At 46.3% G+C, this 17,319-nt stretch overlaps 1 protein-coding gene across 2 annotated transcripts in view; it reads right to left on the bottom strand.

Moving 5' to 3' along the window:
* The window catches only part of RHOT2 (ras homolog family member T2), a 46,063-nt gene that overhangs the window by 7,774 nt on the left and 20,970 nt on the right, over positions 1 to 17,319 (bottom strand). For both annotated transcript variants that reach the window (XM_070955424.1, XM_070955425.1), the window contains exons 9-18: positions 17,069 to 17,167; positions 14,766 to 14,874; positions 12,965 to 13,085; positions 11,592 to 11,676; positions 10,241 to 10,386; positions 10,031 to 10,131; positions 7,449 to 7,579; positions 5,804 to 5,884; positions 5,571 to 5,693; positions 1,076 to 1,278 (exon numbers count right to left, since the gene is read on the bottom strand). In XM_070955424.1, the coding sequence (XP_070811525.1) occupies positions 1,076 to 1,278; positions 5,571 to 5,693; positions 5,804 to 5,884; positions 7,449 to 7,579; positions 10,031 to 10,131; positions 10,241 to 10,386; positions 11,592 to 11,676; positions 12,965 to 13,085; positions 14,766 to 14,874; positions 17,069 to 17,167 (1,199 nt within the window). The remainder of the gene's footprint in view (positions 1 to 1,075; positions 1,279 to 5,570; positions 5,694 to 5,803; positions 5,885 to 7,448; positions 7,580 to 10,030; positions 10,132 to 10,240; positions 10,387 to 11,591; positions 11,677 to 12,964; positions 13,086 to 14,765; positions 14,875 to 17,068; positions 17,168 to 17,319) is intronic.

The following is a 17,319-nucleotide window of genomic DNA, read 5'->3' as shown; positions in this document are numbered from 1 at the left end:
AAGGTCCCTTCCAACTCCGTTAGTCTGTTATTCAAGGCCCATGCATCCTTGAAAAACGTGTAAGAGCCGTGGTGGTGCAGTGGTTAGAATGCAATATTGCAGGCTAACTCTGCCAACTGCCAGCAGTTTGATCCTGACCGGCTCAAGATTGACTCTGCTTTCCCTCCTTCCGAGGTTGATAAAACGAGGATCCAGATTGTTGGGGGCAATAGGCTGACTGTAAACTGCTTAGAGAGGGGTGTAAAAGCACTGTTAAGGGGTATATAAGTCTAAGGGCTGTTGCTATTTGCAGAGATCCTCTACTTATAAATTATATCTCTTGGTATGTGTTTTGTCTGTGTTTGGAACCAAGGAAGAAACACTTACGGAAACGTGGCGGCCGTGGCTAGTTTTTTATATAAATCTAAGTGCTATTGCTATTCCTTCCTCCCTCCCTCCCTCCCTTCCCTTCCCTTTCCTTTCGTCTCCTCCTTCCTCTCTTAATTTCCTTTCTCATTCTTCTTCCTGGTAGCGCAGTGGTTAGAATGCAGCATTGCAGGCTAATTCTGCCGACTGCTAGCAGTTCGATCTTTTTTTTTTTTTTTAATTTGATTTATATGCCGCCCTTCTCCGGAGACTCAGGGCGGCTTACAATGTGCTCAGCAATAGCCTTCATTCTTTTGTATATTTATACAAAGTCAGCTTATTGCCCCCACAAACTGGGTCCTCATTTCACCTACCTTAGAAAGGATGGAAGGCTGAGTCAACCTTGAGCCTTGGCGAGATTCGAACCTGCAGTAATTGCAGGCAGCTGGTCTTAATAACAGGGTGCTTTAAACCACTGTACTACCAAGGATCTTGACCGGCTCAAGATTGACTCGACTTTCCCTCCTTCCGAGGTGGGTAAAACGAGGACCCAGATTATTGGGGGCAATAGGGCTGGCTCCATAAACTGCTTAGGGAGGGCTGTCAAAGCACTGTGAAAGCGGTATATAAGTCTAAGGGCTGTTGCTATTTGCAGAGATCCTCTAATTATAAATTATATCTCTTGGTACGTGTTTTGTCTGTGTTCGGAACCCAAGGAAGAAACACTTACGGAAACGTGGCGGCCGTGGCTAGTTTGGTGTAGATCGCGGTGCTGAGAAGTTCCTGGCTGATGCAGGAGAAGTAAAACGGGGGCTGCAAGCGGTGTTTGTAGCAGAACTCGGCTGGGGAGAAGCCGTGCGGAAGGGACGTTTCCGGCAGGTCAGTTTTGGAAGCCACGAACAGACAAGGGACCTGACTGTCCATGTAGTGTTGCTGCAGAAGGCAAGGAAAAATAGGGGGTAGTTATTGATTGCACGGCCTATCATACAGGTGGTCCTCTAGTTACGACCAATATGGAGCTCAACATTTCTGTCGCTAAGTGAAACACGAGTTTTGCCTGATTTTACACGACTTTTCTTGCCGCATTTGTTAAGTGAATCGCTGTTGTTGATTTAGCAACCCGGTTGTTAAGGGAATCTGGTTTCCCCGTGGATTTCGCTAGTCAGAAGGTCGCAAACCGGGATCACGTGACCCCAGGACACTGCAATGGTCGTTAAGTATGAACCAGTTGCCAAGCATCTGAATTTTGATCACATGACCAGGGGGACACTGCAACGGTTGAAAGGGTGAAAAAGGGTCATAAGCAGGGGTGAAATGCTCCCGGTTCAGACCGGATCGCCCGATCCGGTAGCGATGGCGGCGGGTGGTTCGGAGAACCGGTAGCAAAAATCCCTGCGCCCCCACCCGCCATGCCCAGCGGAGCCGCACGATCATCAGAGGGTTTTTTTTTACTTTTAAAAGCATATTTTCTACAACCTCTTCCGACGAAAAAATGCTTTGAAAAGTTAAAAAAAAAAAAGCCTCTGATGATCGCGTGGCTCAGCTGGGATCGTCAGAGGTTTTTCAAAGCATTTTTTTTCTGCAACCTCATGGCCCAAGAGGTGGTAAAAAAAATGCTTTGAAAAGTCTCTGATGATCCCAGCTGAGTTGCCTAATCGGCAGAGGCTTTTCAAAGCATTAGAAAAAATGCTTTGAAAAGTTAAAAAAAGTTGGCCACGCCCACCCAGGCACATTACCCCCACCACCACCAAGCCATGCCCACAGAACCGGTAGTAACAAATTTTACATTTCACCCCTGGTCATAAGTCACTTTTTTCAGTGCCGTTTGTCACTAAACGAACTGTTGTAAGTAGAGGACTATCTGTACATTTACTTGCAATATATAATTAACATTGCACCTAGATTAAAAACACAGTGTGTTTTTGAGTGTTATGAGTACAAAACGAGTGTTAAAAACACAAATGTCTACACCAGCTAACCATAGAAACCCAGAATTGTTTATGTGAAAAAAAAAAAAAAAATCAAGATACTGGGCTGGTATAGGAACCCTCGATTTAGGACCACAATTTGAGCCCAGAATTTTATGTGGCTGAGTGAGACATTTGTTAAGCGAGTTTTGCCCCATTTTACGATCTTTTCTTGCCACTTTTGTTAAGTGAATCCCCGCAGCTGTTGAATTAGTAACACGCTTGTTAAGTGAATCCAGCTTCCCCATGGACTTCGCTTGTCAAAAGGTCACAAAAGGGAATCACAGGACTCCGGTTTTCTGACCTAGGCTTCCCAAGAGCAGGAAGCAGACTCCTTGTCCCGACAAAAAACCCTTTTTATTAAGTTACTGTGGATTCCTCTCATTCACAGCCAGCAAAGTCTTTCAAGGGAGAATTCACAGTCACAGACCTTATCTGGCTTGGAGAGCTGCCAGGCCGATATCTTCAAAACTTGACAAGGAGTCACGAACCAATTAAGCAAACTAATTGTCTCCTGCAAACTCCCCTCCCCTTTTGCTCCTCTTTTATTCCCTCTGGGAGGGGCCATTCATCGTCCACCTGTGGCCTTACTCCTGAGTCGACCCTTGTTCTTCAGCTGTTCTCTTCGTCTGGCAACTCTGCGCATGTGCACACTGGGAACAGGCTCCAGCTGTTCCTCTGCCTCACTGATGTCTGACTCCGAAGGCAGCTGATAACTGGCAGACGGCCCCCTCTCTGCCTCCGACACAGAGCCCTCCCCAGACTGGCTCATGTTCTTCTCCAAACTCCTCTCTGTCCGAATCTGCTGCCAGCTCTGCTGGCCGGCCACAACACCAGGGACACTGCAACCATCCTAAATATGAACCAGTTGCCATGCATCTGAATGTAAATCACAGAACCATGGGGATGCTGCAATGGTCTAAGTCAGGGATCAGTAACCTGTGGCTCCGAAGCCGCATGCGGCTCTTTGGGCCCTTTGCTGTGGCTCCCTGTTGGGTGATCCCACCACTGGCTGGGCCCCTCCTCGCCCTCCCCTCCCAGTCACTCCTCGCCTGGCCTGAGAAGGTAAGGGTGACGGCGGGGGATAGAGAAGCGGCCAGGACAGAGACAGAGAGATACAGAGAGAGGGGGGGGGAGAGAGACATAGAGAAAGGGAGGGGAGAGAAAGAGTTGTCAAAAGGATTTTGTGGTTCCCGATGTTTTTTAACAACTGGTTCTCTGCCCTAATGACTGGCTGGGTAGGCGTGGCTGGGGGTATGTGTCATGTGACTGGTGGAAGTGAGTGACATCGAGTTGGCCACGCCCACCAGGTTTTGTGGCTCCTGGTGTTTTCTTTTCTGTGGGAAACAGGTCCAAATGGCTCTTTGAGTATTTAAGGTTGCAGACCCCTGGTCTAAGTGTGAAAAATGGTGATAAATCACTTTTTTCAGTGTTGTCGTAACTTTGAACAGTCAACCAAAGGAGCTGTTGTAAGTCAAGGACTATATATGTCCACAGATTGCAGCCGGTCATGATGTGGTCTACAGTTTGACGTGGGACCCCACAGTCACACCGAGGGGAGGCCACTATGCTCCATTTATACAGTGAATGCTGTGTGAGGTTCGAATCCTGTTCAGGATTGTCCATTGTTAGGTGGGTTGGTTGTAGGAGAGGGAATCAAATTTTTAGCCAAGACTTTTTGAAGAATCCCTCCGGGAAGAGCAGTTGAAGTCACATTTCCAATTTTTTAATGTTTATTTATTAAGCAATCCTTTAAATATCATCCCCCCGTCCCCCGTCCTTATTGCAGTCATCAATCACCACAAGGCAAATCACAAAACTAAGATTAACTATAGATGGGGGAGGCTAGACGGGGAGGATGGAAAGAAATTAAAAGGAAGCATCCAAAGAATGCTAACTAAAAAAAGAGAGCAATTGGACTCGAAATTGTTAAGACAAAGGAGTCGGGATAATGCAAGGATGACTTTCGAGAGCCAAATTAAGAAGTTAAAGAGGACGTGCCACTAAAACACAGCAGTGAAAATGGCTAAAGAAGATTCAGACTGTGGCTTCAGTTAGGAAGGCGCCTCAGACAATGACCAACTTTCCTAAAACATTTCTTTTTTCTTTTTGCTTTACGCATCTTTTCTACATGGAAACCCTTGGCTAATGTTTTCTTTTCCAAATTAAAAAAGCAAAAAAAGCTCCATGGATAGGGTGGAGAGGAGAAAGGAGGAAAGAGAAAAAGATAATATCAAAGAGCTGTCTCTCTGTCTCTATTATTATCTATCTATCTATCTATCTATCTATCTATCTATCTATCTATCTATCTACCTACCTACCTACCTACCTACCTTATCCTATCTTATCCTATCTATCTTATCCTATCTATCTATCTATCTATCTATCTATCTATCTATCTATCTATCTATCTATCTCTTATCTACCTATCTACCTACCTATCTATCTTATCCTACCTACCTATCTATCCATCCATCCATCCATCCATCTATCTAGTTTCCTCTCCTCTCTATTATCTCTATCTCTTTCTCTCTCTCGCTATTATCTCTCTCACTATTATCTCTCTTCTATCTCTCTATCTACATCTATCTATCATCTATTATATCTATCTACACCAGTGGTGAAATCCAATTTTTTTTACTACTGGTTCTGTGGGCGTGGTTTGGTGGGTGTGGCAGAGGAAGGATACTGCAAAATCACCATTCCCTCCCCACTGCTGGGGGAACGATATTGCAAAATTTCCATTCCCACCCCACTCTGGGGCCAGCCAGAGGTGGTATTTGCCAGTTCTCCGAACTACTCAAAATTTCTGCTACCGGTTCTCCAGAACCTGTCAGAACCTGCTGGATTTCACCCCTAATCTACACACACATCACACAAGCTCATATATCTACAATCTATTTTCTAATATCTATCTATCTATCTATCTATCTATCTATCTATCTATCTATCTATCATCTATCTATCTATTATCTATCTATCTATCTATCTATCTATCTATCTATCTATCTATCTATCTATCTATCTCTATGTCTGTCTGTCTGTCTCTGTCTGTCCATCCATCCATATCATACGTAAGAACCACCAATCATTCTCAAGGAAGGACTCTTGAGTGGTGTACAATAAAAAAAACTAGAAGCATAAAAACAGAACAGAAAATTTAAAAGGGAAAGGCAAGAAAACTTAAAATTAATTAAATTTTAGCATCAGAGTTTGGAGACCTACTGCTTCTGAGACCAGCCAAGTAGAAAAACTCACCTTATAAATATTAGCACAGTAATTAAAAGACTTGAGGTCTGTCACATCATACAAGAAGCAGGCAACATCACATGTTGTGTCAGAGGCCTTTGCAAATTCCACATCGGCTTCAATTTCGTGCAGCTGCAGAAAAAATGCAGGGGAGATTCATATTCTTTCTGAATTAAACACAGGTTCACCCATCCAATGCATCAGGGATTTTTTTTTTAAATGAATTAATAGACCGCACTTACAATTAAATGCTTTTCCTGTCCATTGACCAGCACGGTATTAATTGAATAGGATGATTTGTTTTCTTCAGATTCACTTTGGACCTGGAACAGGAAGAGAGGGAGGGAGGATGATTTTGATGAGGAAGAAAGGAAGGAAGATTGATTTTGATATAAAAGAAAGAATGGAGATTGATTTTGAGATAAAAGGAAGGGAGGAGGAAGATTGATTTTGATGAGGAAGGAAGGAAGATTGATTTTTATGTAAAAGAAGGAAGGAAGATTAATTTTAATGTAAAAGGGAGGGAGGAAAGGAGGGAGGGAGGAAGGGAGGGAAGGAAGGAAGGAAAGAAATTGATGATTGCATATTGCTTCTAATCTGATACTGTCTAGATACCCACTTATTACTATAACCATGTTTCTTGTATCTTCAATTATATTGTTTTTATTTGTTTCCTAGTACGATTTGATAGCTTATTAGTAACCTTGACTATCATTAAGTGTTGTACCTTATGATTCTTGACGAATGTATCTTTTCTTTTATGTACACTGAGAGCATCTGCACCAAAGACAAATTCCTTGTGTGTCCAATCACACTTGGCCAATAAAGAATTCTAATTCTAATACTTGGGAATGCCATTTCAACAATCCTGAAAATTGAGAATTCTTAGACTTTAGTTTTAGTAGTCCAGAAACACCCTACCCCTTCACATTAAGGAGAAGAAAGGATAAGCTAAAATCTGGAATAATTTGGAGAAAAACTGAGCCTCAATTAAAACATCCTAAGAAATCACTGCCCCCCAAATTCAAAGGATTTACATATCGAAAAAGCCAGCATTGAGCTGTGGTTAAGGCAATAGGCTAGGAATGGGAAGGGCCAGGTTCAAGTCCACTTGCTATCTAACAAGCTGGGATGGCAGCAATGTGGTATAAGAGCCATGGTGGTGCAGTGGTTAGAGTGCAGTACTGCAGGCTGCTTCTCCTGACTGCCGGCAATTTGGCAGTTCGAATCTCACCATGCTCAAGGTTGACTCAGCCTTCCATCCTTCCGAGGTGGGTAAAATGAGGACCCAGATTGTTGGGGGTAAGAGGCTGACTCTGTATACCGCTTAGAGAGGGCTGTAAAAGCACTGTGAAGCAGTATATAAGTCTAAGTGCTATTGCTATAGTTGATTGGATGTTACATTAGGAACCCTGGTGGCGCAGTGGTTAGAATGCGGTATTGCAGGCAAACTCTGCCCACTGGCAGGAGTTCGATCCTGACCAGCTCAAGGTTGACTCAGCTTTCCATCCTTCCAAGATGGGTAAAATGAGGACCCAGATCATTGGAGGCGGGGGCAAGAGGCTGACTCTAAACCGTTTAGAGAGGGCTGCAAAGCACTGTGAAGTGGTATATATGTCTAAGTGCTAACGCTATATTATCCATCTGAAATAGCTTGCTTGGGACTCTAGATCACTATTTCTCACCCTGCCCAACTTTAAGATGTGTGGACTTCAACTCCCAGAATTCCCCAGCCAGCAATGCTTAAGGTTGCCAAGGTTGAGAAACCCTGACTTGGGACCACTTGAGATCAACCATCAAAGCTCACCTTGATTCTGTACTCGTCTTGAACTGAACTGCAGGATTTGTTTTGATCTGAACGGAGGACTAAATTCGTCAGGAACTTACCCCCACATTCTTCCCTAGAAAGGCCTGCAGGAAAGCGGACTTGCCAGATCCCCGAGACCCAATCACTTTGCACAGGAAGACATTCCGGTGAGTCTGGCCTTTCTCCAAGTCAATCTTTTTTTCCCGGGTGACTGGAACAAAAATGGAGAGGTGGATGAGGAAGGATGCTAAAGGAAGAAGCCTTTCCTTCCTGCCTCCTGTTGTGATCCGCCGGTGGCCTGCAGAGCTGGCAACAGAGTCGGACAGTGAGGAGGCTGGGGAGGAACATGGACCAGTCATGGAGTCTGGGGAAGGCTCAGACAAGGGCTCTGCGTCGGAGGCAGAGATGGGGCCAGGGCCATCTGGGAGTTATGTGTTGACTCCAGAGCCTCCAGAGTCTAACATCAGTGAGTCAGAGGAACAGGGGGAGCCTGTTCCCAGTGCGTGCATGCGCAGAGCTGCCAGAAGGCAAGAACAATTAGAACAAAAGGGGCGACTCGGGAGTAAGGCTTGGAGATGATTGGGCATAAGACATAAAGGTGGAGCAAAGGCACAAGAGCCTTTGCAGGAAGCAACTTTGTTCGTTCTGGTCGGTTTAAACTTTGACGCTCCTTTTGACTCTGTGCTCCGTTTGGCCTTGCAGAGCTAATTGGCAATTAGGTATTTGGCAACGTTTCAAGGGAGATAAAGTTGGGTGCTTATCAGCCTTATCCCAAAAGACTGTGGCAGACTTCTGTCGGATTATTCACAAACTGCTTGGGACTCATTACGGACTGTGAATGAACAGAATTCACAGCCGTTGAAATAAAAAGAGGTTTTTTGGGACTAAGCGTGCGATTGTTACCATCTCAGGAAGCCTTGCTCAGAATATCTTCTCAATTTCCTTTCTGCTTCCTTCTTGCCTTTTTGCAGGAAGCAGGAGGAGGTGAGCTTAATTCCAGACAGCGGATTCATTCTGGAGATTTTGGCCAGATCTGAGGAGGGGGTGACTGAGTCTCCAGTTCCCCCATGCTATAGGTAGTCCTCAATTTACGACCACAACGGGGCCCCAGAATTTCGACTGCTAGGCAAGGTGTTTAAAAGAGTTGTGTCTGATTTTATGACCTTTCTGCCATGGTTGCGAAGCGAGCTCACTGCAGTCGTTAAGCGAGCCAGACGGTCATTAAGTGAATCCAGGTCCCCCCCCCCATTTTACTTGGCTTTGTTGGAAGTTGGCTGGGGAGGTTGCAAATGGGGATCACGTGACCCCCGGGAACCTGCAACCATTGTAAATACATGTCAGTGTCCAAATTTTGATCATGTGACCGTGGGGATGCTGCAGGATGGTCGTAACTGCAAGGACTGGTCGTAAGTCATCTTTTTCGGTGCTTATGTAACTTTGAACAGCCACTAAACGATGGCTGTACACGTAGTTCAACTTAAGACCACAACTGAACCCAAATGTTCTGTTGTTAAGCGGGGCAGTCGTTAAGTGAATTTTGCCCCATTTTACGACCTTTCTTGCCACGGTTGTTAAGTGAATCACTGCAATTGCTAAGTTAGTCACACGGCTGTTAAGTGAATCCCCGTTGACTTTGCTTGTCAGAAGGTCACAAAAGCGGATCACACACCCCCAGGACACCGCAACCGTCATAAATACGAATCAGTTGCCAAGCATCTGAAATCTGATCTCATGACTACGGGGATGCTGCAATGGATAAGTGTGAAAAACAGAAGCCATTTTTCTCAGTGCCGCTGTAACATGGAACGGTGAGTAAATGAACCGTTGTAAGTTGAGGACTGCCTGTTATGTTGAGTGCTAACCCAGGGGTCACCAACCTTTCAGACCTCAGGGACCACTAAATTCATAATTTAAAATCTGCTGGACCAATAATATGACCGGTCATCTGACTGGGTGGGCGGGGCCAACTCAATGTCACTCACATCAAGGGGTGCCTCACCAGCCTCTACTTGCCCCTCCATTCCCAGCCCCTCCTTGCCTGCCCGCCCGGGCTCCTTAGGGCCCCAACAGGAAGCAGTTGTTGGAGCTAAGCAGCCACCATGAGAAAGAGTTGGCAAAACAGCTCAGTTCAAATTGGATCTGATTGAGAAGGAGGCTCAGCAGAAGCACCTCACTGAGGACTAGGAGCATAGGCTTTTCAAGCAGAGGGAAAACCTGTGGGGGTGCAAAGCCAGGTACCGGCACCTGGAGGCTCAGCAGGCTGAGATGGTCAGCCAGTTCCAGACCATGATGCAGTCCCACTGGAACGAAGCCCTCCGGCTCTTCACCACCAGCGGCTCTTCCCTCCAGCCTTTGCCCAAAGCTCCACACCAGGAGGCTGAAGCAGACCCCGAGTCAGAATTTCTGCCCCCCTCCGACCCTCACAAAAAGACCCCAAAGGGGGAGACTCTCTGCAGTAACACAAACGTTCATTGCACGTATCTGTCCCAGGGGCTGTAGTTTGAGGACCCCTGATTTAGTGCAATATAAAAAATGTAAATAATTTTTCTGCGGACCACCAGAATTCTCACGGACCATCAGTGGTCCACAGGCCACCAGTTGGTGACCACTGTGCTAACCGCACCTGAGTTCAGAAAGAGGAGAGGTTCAGCAGGTGATTTACCTGTGATGGCGTAAATCTGAGAGTCCTGCTGAGAGAAGATGGAATACCCCAGGTAGCCCAAGTGTTCTAAGCAGCGATGGACATCCAGGTAGGCAACGAGCCTGGGGAAAATCCAAGCACAGAAAAAGAAGCACATCTGTTATAGGACCAAGCCACCCAGGGAAGGGAGGAGAAGTGGTCTGACGGGAGGCAGAGAGAGGCTGCGCTTACGTCCACTGGCAGAGGAATCCATGCAGGGAAAGCAGGCCTTTATCTGTGGTGCATACCGTGTGGTAGAGCTCAGGTCCCCAGGGGATGTAGGGGAACACACCAAAGAAGTTCTGCAGCTCGACGGGCGAGAGGGCGCTGTCACGATCCTACAAACCAGAGGACAGAAACAGGCCCTGAACGGCAGCTCTCCCTTGCTACAGACAACAAGACCACCATGCCTACAGCAGCCTGAGAAGGCCTCTGCTTCTTCGATAACTTCAGTTACAAAACCTTGCCCTTAGCTTCTCCTTTGCTACCGACAAGACCACCATGCCTACAGAAGCCCGAGAAGCCCTCTGCTTCTTCAAAAACCTCAGCTACCAAAGTGATTAGGGTGCTGTGCCCTTCCCCGTAACTTCTCCCTTGCTACAGACAAGACCACCACGCCTACAGCAGCCCGAGAGGGCCTCTGTGTTGTGACCCAGGCCCAAGTAGGTAGTATTACACGCAAATAGTTCCAAAACAAACAGACTTTATTAGAACAGCTGCGAATTAACTCATTAATTAGCTCCGCAGGCTGAGGAAGGACATGGGCCAGTCCTGGAGGCTGGGGAAGGCCCAGATGAGGGCTCTGCGTCGGAGGCAGAGATGGGGCCAGGGCCATCTGGGATGCACAGACTCCGGAGCCTCCAGAGGCTGACAGCAGAGAGGCAGAGGAACAAGAGGAGCCTGTTCCTAGTGCACGTATGAGAAGAGCTGCCAGAAGGCAGGAGCAGATAAAGCAGAGAGGACGACTCGGGAGGAAGGCCAAGAGATGATTGACCCCTCCCATAAGGCTTAAAAGACCAGCAACGGCTCTTGGCCTCTTTGCTAGAAAACAACGTTGAGAGAATTGCTTCTTGTTTCACTGTATTCATTTCTTATCGGCATATTCTGCTTCTGAACTTTTGCCAAGAAAAGCCTTTGGCAGTTTGCCTAATTATCCCAAGGTCGGTGATAAACTGAGGAATGGTGTTTTGAAGAATTTGCTTTAATTTAGTTTGGACTACGCTGAGAATGAGTTAATTCTCAGCTGTTCTAATAAAGTCTGTTTGTTTTGGAACTGTTTGTTATTTAATACTCACTACTTGGGCCTGGGTCACAACACATGTCCATGTTTATATTTAAACCTGCTATCTTGTACATGTTTGACAAACAAACAAAAATAAAGAAATAGTTTAAATGACGAAGACTTTTCCTGGCATCTCTCGCAACCGCTTTGCCAGAACTGGCGATCCGGTCGCTGACAAGATATGGGATTCAACCATTATGCAGCCCCTACGCGAGGGAAAAGCGCACGACACGCAACGAAGATGTTCTGTTCGCTGCTTACCTTGTCGTGTTTCTCAAACATCCGTTGCAGGAATTGATACCCGAAGTGGTTGAGTTCTGTGGAACAATCCTGGGGTACCCGGATCCTGAAGGAGATCAGAGCGGAATTTAAGGTAGCATCTGCAGTCCGATGAATTTTTCCAACTACTGCAAACCATTAGCCACCCCGAGAAAATTAAAAAAAACCCCTGCATTGCAATGCAATAAGGGTAGTCCTCGAGTTACAACTCATTGAGTCACCATTCAAAGTTACGACGGCACTGAAAAATGTGACTTGTGGCCGTTTTTCACACTTACGACCATTGCAGCATCCCCATGATCAGGGGTTAAAATTCAGACACAAAAGCTGAACCCTAATATTTTTGTGGGTAAGCGAGACTTTTGTTAAGTGAGTTTTGCCCCCGTTTTATGAACTTTCTTGCCACCGTTGCTGAATCACTGCAGTTGTTAAATTGGTAACACGGTTGTTAAGTGAATCTGGCTTTCTCATTGATTTTGCTTGCCCGAAGGTCACAAAAGGGGATCACATGACACCGGGACACTGCAACAGTCATAAATATGAAGCAGTTGCCAAGCATCTGAATTTTGATCACCTGACCATGGAAATATACTGCAAAGGTTGTAACTGAAAAATGGCTATCAGTCCCTTTTCTCAGTGCAGTCATAACTTTGAACAGTCACTAAATGAATTGTTGTAAGTCGAGTACTAGCAATAGCAGTAGCACTTAGACTTATATACCGCTTTATAGTACTTTTACAGCCCTCTCTAAGCGGTTTACAGAGTCAGCCTCTTGCCCCCAACGATCTGGGTCCTCATTTATTGGCCTCAGAAGGCTGAGTCTAATCTTGTGCCTGGTGAAATTCGAACTGTCAATTTCGAATTTGACAGCAGTCAGCAGAAGTAGCCTGCAATACTGCACTCTAACCACTGCGCCACCGTGGCTCTTCCTGCACTGCCTCTCTTTTAAGGTACAGGTAAAGATTCCCCTCGCACATATGTGCTAGCCGTCCCCGACTCTAGGGGGCGGTGCTCATCTGTTTCAAAGCTGAAGTGCCAGCGCTGTCCGAAGACGTCTCTATGGTCATGTGGCTAGCATGACTCAACTCCAAAGGCGCACGGAACACTGTTCCCTTCTCACCAAAGGTGGTCCCTATTTTTCTACTTGCATTTTTTTACCTGCTTTCGAACTGCTAAGTTGGCAGAAGCTGGGACAAGTAACAGGAGCTCACCCTGTTACGCGGCACTAGGGATTCGAACTGCTGAACTGCCGTCTTTTCGATCGACAAGCTCAGCGTCTTGGCCACTGAGACACCGCGTGTCTTGCCTCTCTTTTACAGGAACCTAAAAATCCAGGAGAGTTCAGGCTGACTCACACTGGGCAGAGATAGTCATCGGTCAGCTCCAGGGCATCGTCATAGCCAAAGCGGCGGAGAATGGTCCATGTAGTCTCGTGACGCCCTCTCTGGATGAAGAGGGTGTTGAGGAAAAGGAAGCCTGGGGAGAAACAAGCGGGCAGGCCCAAGAATATCATTCAGAGGAGGCAGCTACAGCCAAGCTACCCCATAGGGACAGCGTTGAGTCTTCTCAACCTCAACAGAACAGAACACAACAGAATAACAGAGATGGAAGAGGCCTTGGAGGACTTTTGGTCCAACCCTCTGCTCAGGCAAGAAACCCTATAACAGGGATCTGCAACCTTAAACACTCAAAGAGCCATTTGCACCCGTTTCCCACAGAAAAGAAAACACCGGGAGCCACAAAACCTGGGTGGGTGTGGCCAACTCGATGTCACTCACTTCCACCGGTCACATGACTCCCTAGCCATGCCTACTTAGACGGTCATTAGGACAGAGAACCGGTTGTTAAAAAAGATTGGAGACTGTGGAGATGGTGTTATCTCAGTAATCGGCAAACCGTGCTGAGTAACAACATTAACATAAAGTCTTAATCTCCTCAGGAATGTAAAGACAGGATGTCTGGCAGAGACCTTATCTCAGATATACAAGGCATGGGGGCCCAACACGTAGGCAATTGTCTGTCACAGGAAATAACATGAGGGAAACACGAGGGATCCACATGGAATTCACGAGCTTTCTTTAGCCAATCAGGACAAGTAAACGTTGATTGATGTTTTGCCATGAGTTGTAAAATGACAATAAAAGGAAGTCTTCTGGATGGGGTGAGTGTGCCTTCCCCAAGGTACCTTCACACCGAGGGGCCTTCCAGTGAATCATCATCCTGCCTACGCGTCTTTCTTCATCGAAACAACAGGAGACCACAAAATCCTTTTGACATCTCTTTCTCTCTCTCTCCCCTCCCTCCCCGTTTTCTCTCTCTGTGTCTACTTTTCCATTGCTTCTCCATCTCTCGCTGTTCACCCTTACCTTCTCAGGCCAGGCAAGGAGTGACTGGCGGAGGGGGAGGGCGAGGGGCGGGCCCAGCCAGTGGTGGGATCACCCAACAGGGAGCCACAGCAGAGGGCCCCAAGAGCCGCATGCGGCTCCAGAGCCGCAGGTTGCTGACACCTGCCCGACACATGATACCATGTCAGACAAGCGGTTGTCCAATCTCTTCTTCAAAACCTCCAGTGTTGGAGCACCCACAACTTCTGGTGGCAAGTTGTTCCACTGATTAATTTCAACTGGCAGGAAATTTCTCCTTAGTTCTAAGGTTGCTTCTCTCCTTGATTAGTTTCCACCCATTGCTTCTGCCTTGGGGTGCTTTGGAGAATAGGTTGATTCCAGGGGTGGGTTCTACTTACCTTTACTACCGGTTTGCAACTGGGCGGCGTGTGTGCGCTTGCTTCGCTCGCTCACACTTCTGCACATGTGCAGAAGTATCCTGATGATATCGGGGTCGGTGGGCGGAGCCTCCCGCTGGTTTTACTACCGGTTCTTGCAAACCGGTCCGAACCAGGGGCAACCCACCATTGATTGCCTCCCCTCTTCTTTGTGGCAGCCCCTCAAATATTGGAACACTGCTACCATATCATCCTTACTCTTTCTTTTCATTAAACCAGACATACCCAATTCCTGCAACCGTTCCTCGTATGTTTTAGCCTTCCGTCATCCTTGTTGCTTTTCCCTGCACTCTATTTCTAGAGTCTCAACATCCTTTTTTTAATACCATTTCCAGGGCCAGCTACTTAAAGAGGAACGGATTGCTTGGACTTACCGTTGAGTGTAAGGCCATTGTCCTGGACACCATCTGTTGTGTTCTTCCACACCACCATTTTTACATCTTCCAGAGCCTGAGGAGCCAACGGGTTTCCAAAGCAGGACTTCTACTTCCCAAGAAAAGCAAGGAGATCAGTCACAAAATGGGACAGGTCCAGCGGTGGGTTTTACATATTCTTACCACCAATTTGCCCCCCGCGCGCATGTTCGCTCTGCTCGTGTGCGTGTGTCTTCCGCGCATGCGCTCAGCCTTGAAAACGTGGCTAAATAGGACGGCATTACGCCGGGCAGTTGCTGCTACCAGTTCGTTTGAATTGGTCCGAACCGGCTGAATACGATCTTTGGACAGGTCTATCCATAAAGAACAAATAGAAGCGTCAGATTGACTCAGAGAGAAAGTAACAGCTCAGCTGCTGTTGGAAAGATGGGATGTTCCATATTCGGCTCAGCATATTCCAAATTCTCTCAAAGTCAATGACTGAGGAATCAAGTGATGTCTGGAAATTGCTTTCAGATCTGGAATGCAGATACTGTGTTTTCCCGAAAATAAGACCCTGTCTTATATTTTTTTTGAACCCTGAAAAAAACGCTTGGCCTTATTGCCATGTGCTCAAAAGCCCGATTGGGCTTATTATCAGGGGATGTCTTATTTTGGGGGAAACAGGGTAGATAGATAGATAGATAGATACCGTGTTTCCCCGAAAATAAGACCCTGTCTTATATTTTTTTGAACCCTGAAATAAGTGCTTGGCCTTATTTCCATGCGCTCAAAAGCCTGATTGGGCTTATTATCAGGGGGTGTCTTATTTTAGGAGAAACAAGGTAGTCATTCATTTACAGCAGGTCATTGAATGACTGTTTGAAGCCACAACTTATGACCGTTGTTCAAACTTACGACCACTGCGGCCTCCCCGTGATCATGTGATCAAAATCCAGATGCTTGGCAACTGGCTCACACTTACGACCGTTGCTGTGTCCCGGGGTCCCAACGATCCCCTTTTGCAACCTTCTGATGAGCAAAGTCAATGAGGAAGCCCAGATCCGCTTAACGACCATGTTACTAACTTACCAAGCACAGTGATTCACTTAACAACTGTGGCAAGAAAGATCGTAACATGGAGCAAAACTCACTTAAAACATATCTTCTGCTTAGCAACAGAAATTCTGGGCTCAATTGTGGTCATAAGTCAAGGACTATCTGTACTGCCATTAAAGGACTATGCCTATAGAAAGCATAAGGACCTGAAGCTCCCTTGATGTTACAAATGTCAACATATCCAGTCGGGGGCATCAGATTTGGTGCCAACAGATGTTCTGAGAATTGTTGTGGCCCGTACTCGGCCTGTGCAGCTGGTGGCTGATTCGGACAGCGAGGAGGCTGGTGTGGTGCTGCGCCAGCAGCCTGTGCAGCTGGCACTCGAGTCAGACAATGAGGAGGCTGGAGAAGATGTGGTGCCAGAGGCGGGGATTCAGCCAGGGCCTTCCCATAAGTGAAGAGGAGCCTCTTTTCGATGTACGGGCGCGCAGAGCTGCCAAAAGGCAGGAGTGGCTCCTCAGGAGGAGGTCTCCTCGAGAGTAAAGTTTGGGGCTAATTGGCCACTCCCTTAGCCTATTTAAGGAGGAACACCGACTGAAGCAATTTGCAAGGAACAACTTAGTTCACTCTCCTTCGTGCCTTGATCTTAGTTCTTTGCAAATTGCTTCTGGTCTTTCTGCCAACCATAGTAAAATTAAGATTATTTATTCTTTGGATTCTTGCAGGCTGTTAAGAAAGTTTAATTAACAGCCTTTGTTTGAAAAAAAAAATACTGATTTTATTTTAGTAAACTAAGGTTTGTACAGACTTTGTATGTGCTGCATTCTTTGGGGTCCGTAGCTGAGGCAGAACAAGAATACACTTTGCGTAAAACGTAATCTTCACACGTTCGCAGGCAATCTTGCATTTAAGTTTAACCAAATGGCGTAGAAACTTACAGGATTGAGCAGGAATTCGCCGTTTAAGAAATTTAAAACAGTCCCTTTTAATAATGTAACCAATACAGTCAAAAGACAACTGCAGTGATTCACTTAACAACTGTGGCAAGGAAGTTGGTAACATGGGGCAAAACTCACTTAAAGAAATGTTCTGCTTAGCAACAGAAACTTTTGGGCTCAATTGTGGTTGTAAGTCGAGGACTATCTGCCCAATCTATGCCTATTGAAAGCATAAGGATCTGAGGCTCTCTTGATGCTCCAAGAATACACAAAAATTTCCAGCTTCTTCCCCCCCACCACCAACCCCCGTTGACAACAACACGGTACCTGGAAATAGTTCAGTTCTTCATCACTTAGGATCTGATTGTTATCCTGATCGGACATGGTAAAAATGCGAGTGAGCGCTTTGGCGCAAGCTGGCCTTAACTGAAATGGACAGAAGCGAAAAACAAAAGAGGTGCGATTTTAAAGAGAGGGAATATGAAGTAGATGCCGATACACTCATTTTCATTTTTCTTTCATGAAATTTACTTACCAGAAGTTCACGCAAGCTTGTCTAAACGGATTCCAGGCCTGCC

Source organism: Pituophis catenifer, unplaced genomic scaffold (assembly GCF_029215685.1).
Source record: "Pituophis catenifer annectens isolate HBS135680 unplaced genomic scaffold, rPitCat1.0.hap2 SCAF_16, whole genome shotgun sequence".
In the NCBI taxonomy this organism is placed as follows: Eukaryota; Metazoa; Chordata; class Lepidosauria; order Squamata; family Colubridae; genus Pituophis; species Pituophis catenifer.
This window is presented reverse-complemented; position numbering and strand designations above follow the sequence as displayed.